This window comes from Hordeum vulgare, chromosome 2H (genome assembly GCF_904849725.1).
Source record: "Hordeum vulgare subsp. vulgare chromosome 2H, MorexV3_pseudomolecules_assembly, whole genome shotgun sequence".
NCBI classification, from domain to species: domain Eukaryota; kingdom Viridiplantae; phylum Streptophyta; class Magnoliopsida; order Poales; family Poaceae; genus Hordeum; species Hordeum vulgare.
In genome coordinates this window covers 180,100,194-180,119,384 of record NC_058519.1, presented here as the reverse complement: position 1 = coordinate 180,119,384, position 19,191 = coordinate 180,100,194, and the positions used below count along the sequence as shown (strand labels likewise).

Below are 19,191 nucleotides of genomic sequence, written 5' to 3'. Positions count from 1 at the left end.
ATGTCTAGCAAGACGAGTAGCATAGATACCTCCATAGACAACGCCTTTAGAACGGTTCGTGTTCAACCGTTGAGCTACTATAGCGCCCAAGATATAAGTTTTGTCATTATAAAGGGCTTCGCGCAAGACCGCAAGATCTGGGGAGCTAAGGGACCCAGCTTTCCCACGGCCAATCAAACATTTTAACACGAATAATGAGAAGTACTGAAGCACGGGAAAATGTATGCTAGCAGCTCTAGTGCAAGACACTCCTCTCTCCTCTCCTACAGGAATATTATCTATGAAAGCCTCCAAGTCCCGTGGACGAGGTTCATGAATATCCCCAACAAAAGGCAATTTGCAAACATTGCAAAATCCTGGAGTGACATGCGCTGGGGGATATCATATAATTTGAACTCAACCATAGGAGGATTCTTCCTTAGATAGGAATTAAAGCTTTGCACGAAAATATTAGTGAGGAGGTGGTATTGCGGACACTTATCTTCAACGAAGGCGGTAAGGCCTACGTTCTCCACCAAGTAATAAAAGTCCTCATAAAGTCGGCGCGTAAGAACACATCGCTTGGCCACTCGCATGCTCGAACTTCTGCAACTCAGGGGGTCGGATACTTGGGCTTCTTCTTCTCACTTCCATCATCCTTGGGGTCACGGCTTGAAGAGCCTCTTAAGAACCTCCTCATCTTTTCCCTTTTCTATCTCTGAAAATTTCTGAAATTTTAGTGACTCCAAGGAAAAGTGAATAAGGCCCAACGGAACTCGTAGCAACTACTCCCACAAGTGCCTAGAGGCCATATTACGCATCAAAACTATTTGGGACCAGCTAAAATTAGCATGCAAAGCTTAAGAACAGGGTCACCAAGGCAGCAAAAATACGCGAAGTATAAGGCACTAGAGCAAAAACTAGTTGGATCAATGGAGGAGTCACTTACCAAGGAGTAATTTCCCCAAAACAGTTTGGTGAATGGTGCTTTGCACAAGGAGATCGAAAATCCCAGCAAGAAGAGCAAGAACACGGGTTTGAGCTGTGAAATGATTTTTTCTAGAGGTGGGAGAAGCAGATGGGAGCTAGAATGAGTGGAGGGGTGCACGTGGGCCCCACAAGCCTGGTAGGCGCGGCCAGGGGGGTGCCCACGCCTCCAGGGCTTGTGGCCCACTGGTGTAGCCCCCAGACTAGCTCTTCGTCTCGGTATTTTTCAAAAATTCTAGAAAAATCATATTTGATTTTCACAGCATTCGGAGAACTTTTATTTTCAGGGTACTTTTCTACGGGACGCTAAAACAGAAAACACGGAAAACTAAACTAAATCTATCATTTTTCTTTTAAGCAACCGAAGGTGAAAGCTTGGAACAAAGGTTTGTGACTCCTCGATTCATCCATCTCATGGTCATCGAAAGAAATCCGTCAATGAGGTTGATCAAGTCTCTTTGACAAACTTTTGCAATCGCAAAAGAAGACGTAGAATTTTCGAATAGTCACTAGGTTACCGCAATGGGGATGTGAATCTCCCCAACAAGCAAATCATACTTCATCTTAAAAGGAGGAATAGGGCATTCAAATCTCCCAATAAGAATCGATGAAGTTTTTTCGATAGCATTGATGCAATGTACTCGATATTGTTTCTTCGGAAAGTGCACCGTATGCTCATTACCGTTGACACTGAAAGTGACATTGCCTTTGTTGCAATCTATAACAGCCCCTGAAGTGTTTAAAAAGGGTCTTCCGAGGATGACCGGCTGTGACAGCCCGAGACCGACGTTCCAGAACATTCCCCCTTCATTCCGTTTTCGTTGTGTTGTTATTTTTATTTGTCGCATCATCATTGCATCATGCGCATCATCTGCATTGCATCCGCATTCCCGCTGCCGCCAGTTTTCACACTCGCATCCGTTGTTAGTTGCATGTTCTCGTCGTTGTCCGTTCTGAGCCCGACCGCTCTCGCACGTGCCCGCGGCATCGTCAAAACCTTGTTTTAAAAGTGTGTATAAATTTTTCTCTGATTGGGTTGGAATTTGACATGCGGTCTTATTTTAATATAGGTAGGCCGCCTGTCAAATCTCGTTGCAACCGGAGTCCGTCTGGTACCCGAACGGTCGACCTTAGCGGCACCATATTCGGTCTATCATTAGACGTATTTCGGTATTTTAAATATCGTTGCCAGGTCGCGTTCTCCCTCTCTTCTCCGGCTAACCTACTCTACACGACCACTTAGCCCGTCCCGCGTTCGGAATTATTCGATTCCGACCGCGCGGTTGAAACCGGGGTGGAATTCTGCTAAACATAGCCCCCCTTTGTCTATAAATAGGACCCCCATGCATTTTTTAGCAGCCTCTCTCTCTCTTCCTCAAAATCCGCATCGTCCCGAAACCCTAGCCGCCTCCCACCTGCTCTCTCCTCCCACCTCCAGCCGTCGGGCCCGATCCCCCTGCCCGAGCTCCTCTCAAGCCCCTCCATGGCAGCACCCCGCCGGCCTCCTCCCGGACTCCAGCCCCGTACTGTCACTGCTGCTAGTGTTACTCTGTTGCTACTGCTGTTACTTTGGTGCTACTGCTTTCACTTTGCTGTTACTGGTTACTATTGCTACTGCTGCTATCATACTACCTTGCTACTGATACTTTGCTGGAGATACTAAATCTTTCAGGTGTGGTTGAATTGACAACTCAACTACTAATACTTGAGAATATTCTTTGGCTTCCCCTTGAGTCGAATCAATAAATTTGGATTAAATACTCTACCCTAAAAAATTGTTGCAATCCCCTATACTTGTGGGTTATCAAGCAGCGCATCGCCTCCCCCATCTTTTCCCCTCTCTAGCCGAGGCTCCCAACGAGTAGAGGCAACGGCCGCCGGCGTTCTTCTGTTCTCCAGCAGAGCGCAACAGTAGCAATAGCTGCAGTAGATAGTAGCGGCTAAAGTAATTAGCAGCGCAGCAGTAGAGTAGCGCAGCAGGTAGCAGCTTCGCAGCGCGGGGCATCCCCTCTTGTCGTCGGCGTTGCTCGATGCACAGGCAGTTGCACACAGTAGCAGCAGCAGCTTCAGGTCGTAGGGCAGCTCCTAGCAGTAGCAGTAGAGGCGAGCGCTGCAGCAGTAGTTTGCGGGTAGTAGCCACGCAACATTATTCAGTAGTAATAGCCACACCCTGATGCGTGCATGTACGTGGATGTGTGCGTGTCACCGGCGAGCCACATCATAGCCGGCGTTGAGCCCTGTTGGGCATGGAAGTGCAGTTCCGTCACGCTGCCGTCATGGTCCACCTCCCAGCATGTTTGCCACGGGAATGGAATCCCCATGAACCCTGCAGCCCCCGTTGGTGATCATCCCCCCTCCCCTCCCCCCCCCCGATGGGCACCTGAGACGTCGCCGCCGTTCACCTCTGCTTCGGTCGCCGGAGCAGTAGTGCAGCGCCGAGGGGCATGCTCAAAAGGAGCAAGAACCCCTCACTGGCGGATTCATGAGCGTAGCAAAGTGGCCTCTGTCTGTCTCTGAAGTCGTGGCGACCTAGGTTCGAGTCCCGCATAGCGCAGCCCCCCTTTTTATTGTTTATTTGTTGCTCCTGTTGTGCATCAGTGGCTAGTATAGGTAGTTTAGTCCTCCTCTCTGATCAGTAGTTGATGCAGGAGCGCAGTGGCAGAGGTGTGGCGATGTGAGGTAGATGTCAGGCTTCGAAACCCCCCTCTGCCTATTTTCTTTTTCTGAGTGTAGATGTGTGTGTGGATCTAGTTTGGCTGTGGTGTAGCCGTGTGTGTGGATCTGTGAGTGTGTGGCTGTGTGTGTAGTGTGGTGTGTGGGTATGAGAGTGGGCTCTCTGGACCACATGTCATCTAGTGAGGGGCCACTGCCAAGTGGGACCCCCTCCTAATATTTTTCCCTTTCATTTTTATTAATGTTTGTGATTTGTCCTTGTGCTAAATTGGCATATTTCCATTTCTGTAAATGTCCAGTTATGGACTTGCCAATTTGGGCTGGCTCAAGAACAGTCCATGCTCTCGAATATGTGATGTAGTTTGATTTTGTGTTTTCATTCTTTTACTGTTTGTGGAGTTTTTCTGTATGCAAAGGTGGCACTATGATATATGGATTTGGGGTAGAAGAACCCAAGGAATCCAATGGTGTTGTTGGTTTCTGATTTTGAGCATTCCTGTAGAAAGTCCCCTTGTGGTGAGGTGGCAATAGTTTTATCGATGTAGGGTTATTTTATGTGCTTGTTTGGAGCAGTGCATACATGCATCATATTGTCTGTTGCATCATTTGTTGCTGGTGTTTATTAGATGTTGTTTCTTTTGGGTAGTTACCGGGGCCGGAAACGATTTCGAGGAGTCTCGAGAGTTTGTGCAGGAAGAACAAGAGCATTTCAAGTCTGAAGAAATCACAAGCAAGATGATCGTGACCTTGACACCATTTCTAGCTTTGTTATGCTTAGTGTTACGTTTCCTTCGTTACATCTCCGCTGCCTACCACATGATATATTGGCCATCAAACATTGCCATGAAACCTCAAACACTTCCCCTCCTAGCAAATATTGTTTGGCTAGGTTAGGCTTGCTCAACCACTAATTGATAGCGTTGCAAGTTGCAGGTGCGAGCTGGTCCATGTGATAACATGGGTAATTTGATATCATCTTATATAATTTCTATTTAATTAATGCACCAATATACTTGGTAAATAACGGGAGGCCTAGCCTTTTGCCGGGTGATTTGTTTCATTGTTGCCGCCTTAGTTTTGGCTACCGGTGTTTTATTCCATAACTGAGCATTCCTAACACGTTCGGGGTTGTTATGGGGACACCCTAGATAAATCGTATAGTGTTAAGACTTGTGTGGCAGGACTCAACTGATACGTCCCAAACGTATCTATAATTTGTGCTTGTTCCATGATCTTTTGGGTGACATTGTTATATGTTTTGCTACACTTTTATATCTTTTTACACATATTTAGACTAACCTACTAACTCAGTGCATCCAGTGCCAGTTTGTGTTTGCTGATGTCTTTTTTGCAGGGGTTTTTACCCAATTTTCTGGAGCCCCAAAAATCCCGAGAAAAATATATAAAAATCAGCGTAACGGAAGCTTCCAGATCACCGAAGATGGGCCAGAGGGGGCCAGGGGGCTCCCAGGCGACCACCCGACGCGGCCTGGCCCCTGGCCGCGCCCACAGGCTGCCTGGGTGGGCACCACCTCCTGTGACGCCCTCCTTTGGCCTATATTTACTCCTCCACGAGGAAACCCTTCCATCAGATCCAGAATCGCGAATTTATCCATCGTTTCGCCGCCGCAGCGCTTCCGAGATCGGGAGCGTCACGAGACCTCTTCCCGGCACCGTGCCGGAGGGAGGATTGACCTCCGGGAGCTTCTCCACCGCCATGGACGCTTCCCAGATGTCCCGTGAGTAGTCCTCCTTGGACCATGAGTCCATGACTAGTAGCTATGTGATGTCTTCTCTCCAATCTTGTGCTTCCATGATTAGCCCTTGTGAGCTTCCCTACATGATCAAGGCATCTATGTAATTTTCCTGCTATTGCTATGCTCGGTTTGTTGGGATCCGATGGATTATGAGATTATGTTCAGATTGTTATGAGTTATATATTTGATTATCCTTTTATATTATGTTCTTTAGTGATTCATGCATGTTCTCCGTTGCTTTGTATTGCTTTGGCCGAGTAGTAGATTGTAACTCCAAGAGGGAGCGTTATGCACGATTGTGGGTTCATGCCCCCTGACGTCTAGCTTGAGTGACAGAAACATGAGACTAGGGGATGTGTTGTTGCCACCAGGGAGAAAACAACGATGCTTGTGATCACGGTTGCAAGGATTTTTTACCTTACGCATAGTTCGTTATTGTTGTCTGTTGCTTTGAGTTTACACTTTGGGCGGGGCTCGCAACTTATTACCAGCAAGATGTTCTGGATAGATATCTCAAGGTGGATGATTAGTAAGTAGATGCTGGTGAATAAACGGTCTACTTGTCTTGGCGTACTGCCCATTACTATTGAGCCTCTAACTTTCAAGTAGCATAATTAGCATTGCGGTGCGTTCATAATTCTGTCAATTGCCCAACTGTAATTTGTTTACCCAAGCATAGTTGTTTATTGTCTTTATGGAGAGAGACATCACTAGTGAACATCATGTGACTCCGGTCCATATCACCACCATTGCTTACACCTCCACAATTTACTGCTTTCATTGACTTTTCCATTGTAATCACTATCACTATTCCCGCTTGTGTTTTGATCCTTTGCAAACTACAAGGCCGGAGAGATTAACAACCTCTCTGTACTCGTTGGGAGCAAAGTTATTTGTGTGTGTGTAGGTCCACGTCTTCTGCTTGCGCCAGGGCAGGGGACACCTACTTGTTGATCCTAAGAGTCCTCCTCGTTCGATAGACCTTACAATCTCCGTGTTAGGGAAAACTTGCTGCTGACTACATCTTCACCTCGCACTTGGGGTAACCAACGAGGAGCGAGAAGTATATTCATCATCTCGTCATCACCAACTTTGGTGTTAATTTTCTAATAACTTAATAATAAAAGCATAGGGAATAGCTACGCCGAGGAATTAATCAACAACCCGGACCAATGCTCCTCATGAGTGTTGGTCCAAAATGGGCAGACTATGGGGCCACCGCGGGGCAACTCGAGGTTTGGTTTAACTCGTAGTGTGACTCATCCGCCATGTCCTGAGACTGAGATATGTGGCTCTTATCAGGGTCGTCGACACGTTGGGCGGTCTTGCTGGACTTGTCTTACCTTAGCGATATATCTTGCGCATTGGGATTACGGTGAGACTTTGGGTCTTCTCAGAGTTGAGGTTTTCCTCTAAGGAATCCGACAAGATCACGAGTTTCCTGGTAGAGGATAACTATGCGGCCTATGGTAATTTGTGATGGACTAGTTGGAGCACCCCTGCAGGGTTTAATCTTTCGGAGAGCCGTGCCCGCGGTTATGTGGCAAACATGGATATTTTGTTAACATCCGGTTCTAGACAACTTAAAGTAAATCAAAATAAACTTGCCAATTGAGTGTGTAACCGTGATTGTCTCCTTCAGAGCTCCTTCTCTGATCGAGAACATGGTGGGGTTAGGAATGACGTAAGTAGGTGTTCAGGATCACTTAGTGATCATTCTAATCTTCGACCGTCTTACGTAGACCACCACATATTATTTCTGTTCATCGTAGGATAGCTACCACATATGCTTAGGATACTGCGAACCCAAACACATAACCTATCTCACCCATTTAACTTAGTTAGACTCGATACCAAGGTCATGAGATTGTTGAGTCCTCGTGGCTCACAGTTTACTACAAACACCCACAGGTACAGGTACTCCAGACGCAAGAGTTCCCGATGACAGCCAGCTGAAGTGGGAGTTCGATGAGGACAGTGACAGGCTGTATGTGACTTATCCTGAGGACTAGAGGTCATGGTCGTGATCGTGGGACTAGCATGGGGATATCATAGCTTTTGCCTTTTATTTTGTCCGTAGTCAGACCATTCCATGTTTTGAATAATGTGTGACTGTGTGACTATGTACCTTATCAGATGGCAAGTGTATGCCCTACTTGTCACTCTTTTAGTTATTTATATTGCTATGATTATCTTGCTTGCGAAACGTGTAGATGTGCCTCTTTCCCCTTTTGAGGCCTCGCCCCCAAATAAGGAAAGGGACGCATCTTAGCCGTTACAGTATGGCATAACAGGAATGAGGTGACTCACAACAAGGAACCTCCTCCAATGAATGTATCCAAAAGATTCTTGGTGAGTTATTTAGACTCTCTCTTAACTCTCAAGCTATTGGAGGAGGAACAGATAAATGGGAAGCACGTGATATCATATGACAATATTACTTTGCGTGGTGTGAGTGTGAATTCAACTGGTAATGCCCCTTGGTCTTTGCCGATGGCTGGAGCCTAGTCTGTTGATGGTGGTGCGGGTGCTGGTATGATCCTCCGAGACAGTGCGGGTGAGATCATCTTTTCGTCATGTAGGGTGTTTTTCTCCTGTAGAAGTTCCTTAGAAGCTGAGCTTAGTGCTTGCATGGAAGGATTATCAATTGCAATTGAAAGAATGGAGCCGCCTATACATGTGGAGTTGGATTTCTTACAAGCTGTGAGAATGATAAATGATATGGCCACTGATAGATCGGTTTTTTCCTCGCTGGTGGAGGAAATCAAGCTTCTTAGTAATCTTCGTAAAACTAAATTTACTCATGTTCTTCATACCCAAACTAATGTTAGTGATTATTTGGCAAAGTTTGTTAGAACTGAGCGTAGAACTGTAGTTTGGTTTAACTCTGACTTGTCAGAGGTTATTGATCTTTGTAATACGGACTATGGTCGTACCACTTGAGTAATACAAAGTTCATCCACAAAAAAATAAGGGGTAACCTGAGCGACGATCATTCTCCCGGCGAGATAGGAACGAATGAACGTTTCTGTTTATTATAAAAATCAGTATCAGCGAACGCTTCAGAATTGACGTGAAGAAACGGACAATTTCTTCACGTTGTTGTATAAGGATTTGTTATGTTCTAAATTCAAAAATTATGATGTTGTATAAAAGATCGTCAAAAAATTTAGTACTGCAGCAGAGTAACAAAAATGCTATACGTACGAACGTCTACATAAGCTTACGGATCCTTTCTAAACTACTCTTCACCTCTCCCCTGATTTTCATTCGGGTGGGGCCCTTCGTCGTCCCTAATCATATTAAAATCTACTTCCTCCGTCCCAAAATAAATGTCTTAAACTTAATATAATTTTGTATTAGAGCTAGTATAAAATTGAGACAGATATTTTGAGACAGAGGGAGTATCAACTAAGAAGACAGCCCGTATGCTTATGTGAATGTCCCTACGTGTAGCATTGTTGGCAGAGTAATTGCCATGTGTTTCCAAGGATTTGACGTGATCGCAAAAAAAAGTTGATGAAAATTACCATCCTAAGGATTTGTTATGCTTTCTTTTTTGAGGATTAAGGATTTGTTATGCTGGCGAAGGGAGTTGCATGAAAAAGATGAAAAGTAGAACAATTATTGCACGGTATTTCGGGTAAAAACAAAAGTGCAAATAGGACGTCAATACCCAACGCCTGGCTGTCCAAAGCAAGTGTCTCCGTCAGATGCGTACACGGTGTTTGTACCGTAGCTCACGTTTTCCTCAAGCAAGGTTGTTTCCTAGCAGGGAATGGCGTCGATTGGACACGCGTACGGATCCCGTTGCATTTGTCCAGTGGTCCGGCTAGGCAGTGCCCCTCATGAGTTCCACGACTCTGGACTCCTCCTGGGCTCCCAGCTCCCAGGGCATGGCGAAGCGACAAGCGAGCACTGCGTACCCTGCGTCGGTGGCCGCTGGCTGGGCTTAGCTTCACCTCGTACCATGTCCCTATATAGTGGTCGCGTCTCTCATAGCCTTCGTGCGCCACACACACACACACACACACACACTGTATAGAAGCTAAATAGGAAGAGCCAATGGTTTCGCCGGCGGCCAGGGGTGGTGGCGGCGGCAATGCGGGTCTCGCAGACCCGCTGCTTGCGATCAGCGACGACAGCGAGGGGGCACGGCATGTGTTCGGCGCCAAGGCCAAGCATTGGGTGCCCGCCGACGAGAAGGAGATGGCGGCGTCGCGGGAGTGCGGCGGCGAGGACGGCGGCCGGCCGCTGTTGTACCGCACGTTCAAAGTCAAGGGCATGCTCGTAAACACCTACAGGTAATGTTTTTCGCTCTCCAGGCTGTTTCCTTTGTGTATGGGCGGTGCGTCGCCCGAACCGTTCCGCCGGCCGCACGTGAGCGCGCGCGTCCACTGACTGGACATGCAACATTTTTTTCGTTTAAATTGTTGCAACCAGCGTCATATTTGCTGCAAACCTTATTTTTTTCCTACATTTCTTAAGTAAAAAAGATGCATATACGTTTGGTTGCAACTTCAGTTCTTCGAATTTTTCGTTACAATCGATGTTTTTTACTCTTACTACAACCGTGTTAATTTTTGCTACAACCGGCATCATTTTTTGCTGCAACCGTCTAGTAAAAAAGTTGCATACACGTCAGCAAATATTTGTTACAACCGGCGTTTCACTTTTGCTACCACGTACTATCAGCTTTTTTTTTGCTACGATCACGTAGATATTTTTTTGCTATAAATTTTGTTTTTTGTTACAACCGTTGAAAAAAATGTTGCATCGCATCAGAATTTCGCTGCATCGGGAAAAAAATGTTGCATGAAGATCCAATGGTGCGGACGCACGGGGTTGGTGGATCGTGCGGCCTGCGCGCGGTCGACCCAAAGCTTCGGCCGCGCGCCGGCGCAGATCACTCCCTTTTTTGTATCGGCATATAGGAGTAACTACATGATACCACCCTCGTTGCATCGGGAACACATCAAAATTGGTCGTGATATAATTATTTTAATGATATTTGGATGCCTTGAATCTCAATATGAGATTGTAGATTAAAAATACATATGATTTGTTTCTATATCTGACTATATGTAATTATAAAATAATTATTAAGTATTATTTCTCATGCATGTTGAGTGAAATAAAAATAATGAAATTGATAAAGTGGGATGTGTAGCGATATCATGCATGCATGTCAAAAGAAATAAAAGTAGTGAAGTTGGTGAGGTGACATGTGTGAGCGATGTGAAATGTGTGCATCTTAAGATAAATAATATGGTGGGGATGAACTTCTTAGGTTTATATAGGATGAGTTGTTGTGATTAATTATGAAAGCAAATAAATTTTCTAGACGGGTTGAGAAGAATAGTTCCTATCTTATCATTCATTTTCCGGGAACTAAATTTGTGTCCATTTCCCAATACTCAATTTTCTAAATATTTTTATCTTAAGATAAATAAGATAGTGGGATGAACTTCTTAGGTATATATAGGATGAGTAGTTGTAATTAATTATGAAAGCAAATAAATATTTTTAGATGGGTTGAGAAGAATAGTTCATATCTTATCATTCATTTTCCGCGAACTAAATTTGTGTCCATTTCCCAATACTCAATTTTTCAAATATTTTTTTATACATAAAGTCAATTCGAGCAAATTTAAACTATTTCATTGCATTTCCCTAAGAAAGCTACTAATTCATTGCATAACTAAACAATGGCACAGTACTCCACATTAGCATGCATACAAATTAAACAGTCTATTGTCCAATAAATTAACACTACAACCATATTTTTTGAAACGTCATATATTAGATAAGGAGAAGAGAATTGTCCAGTTAATTACGAAAAATCGGGTAAAACCGGTACATCAAGGGCCAAGCCAACTCCCATAGACTGAAGTACACAGGGCAAAGCACCCCTTATCGACGACACGTCGTTCTACGGCCACACAACGCAGCTTCGACTCTGACGGAGAACTTTAAAGGACAAAAGCAGGCACGACTAGCGCCACGGGAGATCACCGAATGGGCTAGCAGCCAGTCATCGTATACCGCAGGGCCTCGTCACCGCAGCTTCGACTCCACAGCAACAAACAATCCGAGGCAATACCGTGGACACGTCGGAGAAGAACCGACTACCGCAACCATTGTCGCGTCGCCGACATTTCTCCCACCATCATCTTTGCCACCGAATGCTGGACGCTCTGTGATTTTCTCGGGGCCGCCGCCCCGACATCCACCACTCCATCGCGCCCAGCGCAATCAACCGACACCGCCTTCCGGGGCCGCCACCCCGACATACCATCGCTCCCCTCGAGCAGCAAGGCCGCACAACCCAGCTGCCCGCAGCCCACGCTGCTCAGGAAAACCACTCGCAGACCACGAACGTCGCACAACATCCGGGGCCGCCGCCCCAACGTAAAGTCAGACCGCACCCTCTGAGGCGCGTTGACCGAGCCGACACCCCTACCGCCCAAGCGGGACAAGGATGCCGCCCAATCAATGTCGAGATAGAGCCCCACCTCATAGAGTTGCCACTCACATTGTTCTCCAGATCGTCATCTCGACGCACAAACAGAAATCACCCGGAGCTGTCGCCCCGACGTCCACTCTCCCCGACGGCGAAGAGATTCGTGCAAACTACGGTATGCCGACTCTCCAAGGTGATGCCTCAAATAAGGAAACGACGTAGCCGCCGACATCGCCTGCTTCGGCCATCTGAAGCTAGAGATTTCTCCCGGAGAGTCGTGCAATGAAGCTCCACGACAACGCTTTCAAGAAGGGGAACGACGTCATGGCGTCGTCGTTGCCGGCACCGACCGAAAGTCAGGGCTGGGCTTTCGCCCGGAGATCCACCACACATCCGAATCCGAACAGATCCGAAGCACTGCACAACACATAATCTCATGTTCGATGTCCACCTGCTCCACCTGCCATCGCGCCTCGAGCACACCGACGCCACCGCGCCCACTCCCTATAGTAGGTCTGCGCTGCACGAAGGCCTCCGCGCTACCCTGTGCCAACCTGGACCGCCTCAGATCTGGGAGACCCGCGCCCAGGGGCCTCATATCAGGCTTTCTGGCCAATGGCAATTGATATAGGCCGCACAATTTTTCTTTAATATTATGTTGGCTTGGTCTTAAACTTGAGGTAAATTGGCTCTACCAACATATGAAATTAACGGTTCAATCATCGCTAGGTGGTGTATTGCCATGTATGTATTTTTTTGGTATCTTTTATACTACGTAGACAATTGACATATGGATTGAAGTTCCAAATAAAGAAAAGGAATTAATGGTTAAGTCAGTTGCTTCAAAAGTAGTGAGGCAAAGACAATTAATATATTTTACGAGATTGTTAAATATCAAACGATTGAGATCAACAAAATCTGAGTCGATGCTATATTCATAAGATCTTACGTGAAGAACTGTGTGAAACTTTTTAAATATTTTTTATTTCTCTTTTATATGTTGCGTTACTTGACTGAAGTCCGAGTCGATTGAGATCTATCCACTACATATATTTTAACAACTTGCTGCTCTGAACTGAAGGAGTATTAGTAGTATTATTATTTTAAATAATGTGCATGTATACATTTATTTATTTTAAGTCTTAGCACATCCTAACATACATTTTGTATTTACTAGCAAAAGGACCGTAATACCATATATTTTTAAGTAAAGAATTTGGAGAAATAAATTAAAGGAAAGAGAGAGAGTAGTAGTGCACAACCCATTAGGCGTGCCAAGGCCCAGCCTTACCCACTCCTAAATCCCCTAACCTAGCCCGATCCCCCGCCCCCCCTCCTCTCCTCCACCTCGCGCCGCTAGGGGAGAGAGCCCGAGCCCGCACTCCCCTCCTCCTCTGCTCCTCCACCGTCTTCCACCTCTGCACCTCGTGACCGCCTTCCATGGTGTGCTGCTGCGAGGTCGGCCTATGGGGCCATTGTGGAGGGTTGTTGGAGACTGGGGGCGACGGGGCTAGCTCCAGTGCCCGAGCGCCAGCCAGTACTCCTACCCCCGGTCTCCTCTCTTTTCTCTTCCGCCCCCATGGTGCTTCTTGCGTCTCCGGCAAGCATTACCCCGTCGGTTGCCTGAATCCTCTAACCCCGAGCCCCCACCTCCACCTATGCATCGCCGGCGCCAGCCCCTTTCCTTCGCCCCGAGCCCCCTCTGTTCGCGTCATCCCAATTTCTTCTTTTCGAATTTGTTCCTCTGTTGATTCCCGTTGCCTCTTGTAAAACCACCAAGGCGCATGTATATAAAGTGATGAAATTATAATTAAAGTATGGATGTGGGATTACGAGGGCAGAAGCGATAGCCCTCTCGTGCGTTTTCTATTTGCCCAGATGCGTTTCTCTTATCGAATGCCATAGGGGGCTCTCTGCAAAAAATTAAAGGTTTTTCTGTTCGTAACACATAAAAAGGTACTACGGGTTTAACTACCTAAAAGACAAAATTCTTTTTTGAAAAACGGCAGCGGCGGGTTTTCCTACGGAAGCATTAGGTAAAGATATGCGAGACAGGTTTTGAACGTTTTGTTTTTTCTTGAGCTTTCAGGTTGTTGAACTTGGCCAGACTTACGGCGGTGATGGTGTTTTTCGCATGGCGTGTGCAGCACCGAGATTCGGACGCAATGTGGCTGTGGTGGATCTCGGTCGTCGGAGATTTCTGGTTCGGCCTGAGCTGGTGGCTAAACCAGGTCCCGAAGCTCAACCCGACCATATGCATCCCCACCATCTCCCTCCTGAGACAGCAGTTCGACCTGCCCGACGGCGGCTCCAACCTCCCCATCCTGGATGTGTTCATCAGCACCGTCGACCCCGTGGAGGAGCCCATGCTCCACACAATGAACTCCATCCTCTCCATCCTCGCCACCGACTACCCGGTCGACAAGTACGCCACCTACCTCTCGGACGACGGCGGATCACTGCTCCACTACGACGGGCTGGTCGAGACCGCCAAGTTCGCCGCGCTGTGGGTTCCCTTCTGCCGGAAGCATGGCGTTGAACCAAGGGCGCCGGAGAGCTACTTCGGGATGAAGATCCGCCCGTACACGGGGAATATGCCCGAAGAGTTCCTCGATGACCATAGGCGTCTGCGGAGGGAGTATGAGGAGTTCAGGACGCGCTTGGACGCACTGTTCACTGTCATCCCGCAACGGTCAGAGGCGCACGGCCGCCAAGACGCCAAACAAGGAGGAGGAGCCAAGGCGACTTGGATGGCGGACGGGACACAGTGGCCTGGCACATGGACTGAGCCGGCGGATGGTCACCGGAAAGGAGATCACGCTGGAATTGTTCAGGTCATGTTGTCCCAGCCAAGCACCGAGCCTCAGCTCGGCGCGCCGGCAAGCCCCGACGACAGTCCGCTGGACTTCAGCGCCGTCGACGTGCGGCTGCCGATGCTGGTGTACGTGTCCCGGGAGAAGCGCCCGGGCTATGACCACCAGAAGAAGGCGGGCGCGCTGAACGTGCAGCTGCGCGTCTCCGCTCTGCTCTCCAACGCGCCCTTCATCATCAACTTCGACTGCGACCACTACATCAACAACTCCCAGGCCTTCCGCGCCGCCATGTGCTTCATGATAGACCGGCGCGACGGCGACAACATCGCCTTCGTCCAGTTCCCGCAACGCTTTGACGACGTCGACCCTACGGACCGCTACGCCAACCACAACCGCATGTTCTTCGACGCCACCATGCTCGGCATGAACGGCATCCAGGGGCCCTCCTACGTCGGCACCGGCAGCATGTTCCGCCGGGTCGCGCTCTACGGCGCCGACCCGCCTCGGTGGCGCCCGGACGACGTCAAGGTGCTGGAGAACCCCAACAAGTTCGGCACGTCGATGACGTTCATCAACTCCATACCGGTGGCCGCGAACCAGGAGCGGTCCGTCATGTCGCCGGTGTCGCTTGAAGAGCCGGCAACAACGGAGATGGCCGACGTCATGACGTGCGCGTACGAGGACGGGACGGAGTGGGGCGATGGCGTCGGCTGGGTGTACGACATGGCAACGGAGGACGCGGTGACCGGATTCCGGCTGCACCGGACGGGGTGGCGGTCCATGTACTGCGACATGGAGCCCCCCGCGTTCCGCGGCACGGCGCCGATCAACATGACGGAGCGCATGTACCAGATCCTGCGCTGGTCGGGGGGCTCCTTGGAAGTGTTCTTCTCCCGCTTCTGCCCGCTCCTCGCCGGCGGCCGGCTCCACCCCATGCAGCGCGTCGCCTACACCAACATGACCTTCTACCCGCTCTCGGCGCTCTTCGTCGTCTGCTACCATCTCCTGCCGCTGATGTGGGTCTTCAACGGCCGCTTCTACATCCAGAAGCCCTACCCGACGTACGTGATGTACGTGCTCGTCATCATCGTCTCCAACGAGGTGATCGGCATGGTGGAGATCGTGTGGGCGGGGCTCACGTTGCTCGACTGGTTCCGCAACGAGCAGTTCTACATGATCTGTGCGACGGGCGTGTACCCGACGGCGGTGCTGCACGTCGTGCTCAGGTCCCTCGGCCTCAAAGGCATGTCCTTCAAGATGACGGCCAAGCAGCTGACCACGGGCGCGAGGGAGAGGTTCGCCGAGCTGTACGACGTGCAGTGGGCGCCGCTGCTGATACCCACACTGGTGGTCATCGCCGTTAACGTGGTTGCCATCGGCGCGGCGGTGGGGAAGGCGGTCACCTGGGGCTGGTCGGCCGGGCAGGTCGTCGAGGCGGCGAGCGGGCTCATGTTCAACGTCTGGATCCTGCTCATGTTCTACCCTTTCGCGCTCGGGGTTATTGGGCGCTGGGGCAAGAGGCCATATGTCCTCTTCGCCATGTTTATGGCCGCGTTCGCCGCCATTGCTGCGGTGTACGTCGCCGTCCTGGCGGCGCTCGCTGGCAACCTGCCCTACTTCCAGCTGGTACACTGGTCGGTCGGATGATGCCGTTTCTCTGGCAAGCCGGCGGGTTTAACAGGTGTGTCGAAGCAGGTCGCGCAGAATTCGGTCGATCGATCACCAGCTACAGCTAGTCTATCGGTGATGTGGCTAGCTAACTCAGCTAGTTTACCTTTGAATTTTTGCTCAACAATTCATTAGTGTTGTAAGAGCTCTTTAGGCTCTGTTTGAAACCACAATAGATTATAGTAATCTGAATTATGAAGATAGATTATATAATCTGGTTTATAAAAATAATCTAGGTATGCATGTTTGGAGGCCAGATTATATAAACTGTAATCCATGTTTATATTTTACAATAACATGTCTGTCCTATGTTTTTTAGCTACAAAGGTAATAATATAGGCGGGCATGTTTGAAGGATGATGACGGTGGCAATAGGTAATTATCTCCAAGTTTCCAAGGGTAATGGGTCATCAGTAATCCATAATCTGATTTTAGCTGGGGGAAGTAGATTATTAGTTTTTAATAATTTGACCATCTAGTTTTTATAAACTGCAATATAATCTGTGCTGTTTGAAGACATAATAGATTATAAAAACCGGATTATATAATCTAAGTGGTTCCGAACAGGGCCTTAATCACAGTTATCTAAAGTTATGTTTCTGCTTTTGATTAATAAATAGAGTTAATTACATAAAATCATCACATTTCGGAATTCTTTTTCAGAAATTCACCTGATCCCTAATCATTTGCAAAAATTACCGTACATTTAGTAAACTTTTTGCAGATAGCACTGATAAAGTGATTTAGCTTGATTGATCACTTTCTCATAAGTGGGGCTGCATTGTAAGGAGATGATTTGGTAAATAATTAACATACACATCCCTGAATTTCATAGACACCCTTATTTAAAAAAATGAAAAGGCAATCAACCCCCTCCCACCCCCGTGGCCTGCCTTCTCCAAGGTGGTGGCTCGTCACCGCGAGGATGCCTTCCTTGTCGTCCTTGGCCTTGCTCGCGGGGACGGGGCGGCCTCCCTCCTCCGTTGTCGTCGTAGCTGCCCGACGGCTTGCCCCTAGCCACGAGCTCATGGCTCCTCCCTCGCCGACACAACTGCATGTTCACCCGGCCTAGCCAATGTGTTGCCGGAGCTCCTTCGCCCAACGAGTTCTTTGCCCCGCATGCCGCTGCGTGCTGCTGCTTGGCACCGCAGCTCCCCGTTGGTGTGGCTGCCGGTGGCTGTTTCTGCTCGTCGCTGCTCCCAGCGGCTGCTACTCCTCGCGACGTCTCCTCGCCGCTGTTGTTCCCCACTGCTCGCCACTACTCCCTACGGCTGCTGCTGCTCCACGCTGCTCGCTGCTGCCTACGGCTGCTACTGCTCGTCACCTCCTCCTCTTCTTCGTGTCCTCCCTTCCAAGGCTCACACTCCCTGCCACGGCACCGCGACGGTCGATAATGTCAGAGCGCCGTCGTGTCGGCCGAGCTCGCACTGCTTCGCTATTGCCCCAAGGGTGGAGGTGTTGATTGCTTTACATTTTCAGATATAGGGATGTATATGTTAATTGTTTGCTGAGTCATCTTCTTACAACCGGGTCCCATTTGTCAGAAAGTGATCAAACATGCCAAAACACCTTATCGTCCTTGTCGTCCTTGGCCTTGCTCGCGGGGACGGGGGCGGCCTCCCTCCTCCCTTGTCGTCACAGCAGGTCGGCGACTTGCCCCTAGCCACGAGCTAATGGCTCCTCCCTAGCCGACACAGCTCCACGTTCACCCGGCCCTGCCACTGTGATGCCGGAGCTCCGCCACCCGGTGAGTTCTTTGTTGGGACAGCTCTCTCACACACAACTGGACAGAGGTATAAGAAAAGAGAATGCACACTGGAGTTTTTCCGGCGACTAACGCCTGGCCGCACACACAGCCACTTTTCTTCCTTTCCCTGATGAATACATGTTCGGATCCGCGGCTTTGTAGTCCTACAGGTACGCAGCGCCCACGTTTCCTGCGCACGCACGCACAGCGATCCGCCCGGCCAGCACGCACGAGGCGCACAACGTGCTAACAGCCAGCTCGAGCTGCCTTGGCTACCATGCACTCTTTGTGCTGCACTACACACACGCCACACGTACATGCACACAATGTTGTCGTAACCCAGCCTGCGGACCCGACCCGACGCACCAACGTCGGTCGCACCGTCACGGACCCGATCCGGCGCATCGACACCGGTCGCACCGTGCTCCGTCACGACTTATTTCCAACAATCACCCCCTAAGCCGTGACCTAGAGGAGCGCCGGCCCGACGTCGTCGCCGACCGCCGCGACAAGTGCGTGCTCCGTCCCCTCCGCCTGAAGCGGCTTCGGGCACTCCCGCCGGAAGTGTCCACGCTGGCCGCAGTTGTAGCAGCGCCGCGGCGTCCTCGCCGCTTTCCTGGGCCACCCGACGCCGTGTTGCCCGCGCCGTCATCATCGTGGTCGAAACCGCCGCCGTGTTGACGTCGCCTTGCCTCCCATTGAGCCGCCGTGAGTAGGAGCTGATCGCCGCCACGTCCACCGTTGTCCTGAGTGCGTCGCCTCGTCCGCTCCTCGAACGCCTTCAGCCGGCCGAGCGCTTCCTCGAACGGCATCTTGTCGACGTCGCAGAACTGCTCAATTCCGGCTACCGCTGCGTACAGCCGGTCCGGCGCGGTGTCGAGCAGTTTCTTCACCATTGCCGCGTCGTCGAGCGTCGCTCCCAGGGCCGCATACCTTGCTGCCATGCCGCTGATCCTTCCGGCGTACGCGTCCAGCTCGTCGCCGTCCTCCATGCGCAGGCGATCGAACTCACCGCGGAGAGTGGAGAGCCGCGCCGCCCTCACCCGGTCCGCACCGACGAACCGCGTCTTGAGGCTCGCCCACAGCTCCGCCGCCGTCTTCTTC

The 19,191-nt window shown here is 49.6% G+C and overlaps 1 protein-coding gene across 1 annotated transcript; it reads left to right on the top strand.

Annotated features, from left to right (window-relative positions):
- The first annotated feature begins 9,079 nt into the window (after positions 1-9,079).
- On the top strand, positions 9,080-16,657 carry LOC123429882 (probable mixed-linked glucan synthase 8). Its single transcript, XM_045113857.1, has 2 exons — positions 9,080-9,700; positions 13,949-16,657. The coding sequence occupies exons 1-2, from the start codon at positions 9,462-9,464 to the stop codon at positions 16,317-16,319; spliced, it is 2,610 nt and encodes an 869-aa protein (XP_044969792.1). The 5' UTR covers positions 9,080-9,461; the 3' UTR covers positions 16,320-16,657.
- Positions 16,658-19,191: the final 2,534 nt, after the last annotated feature.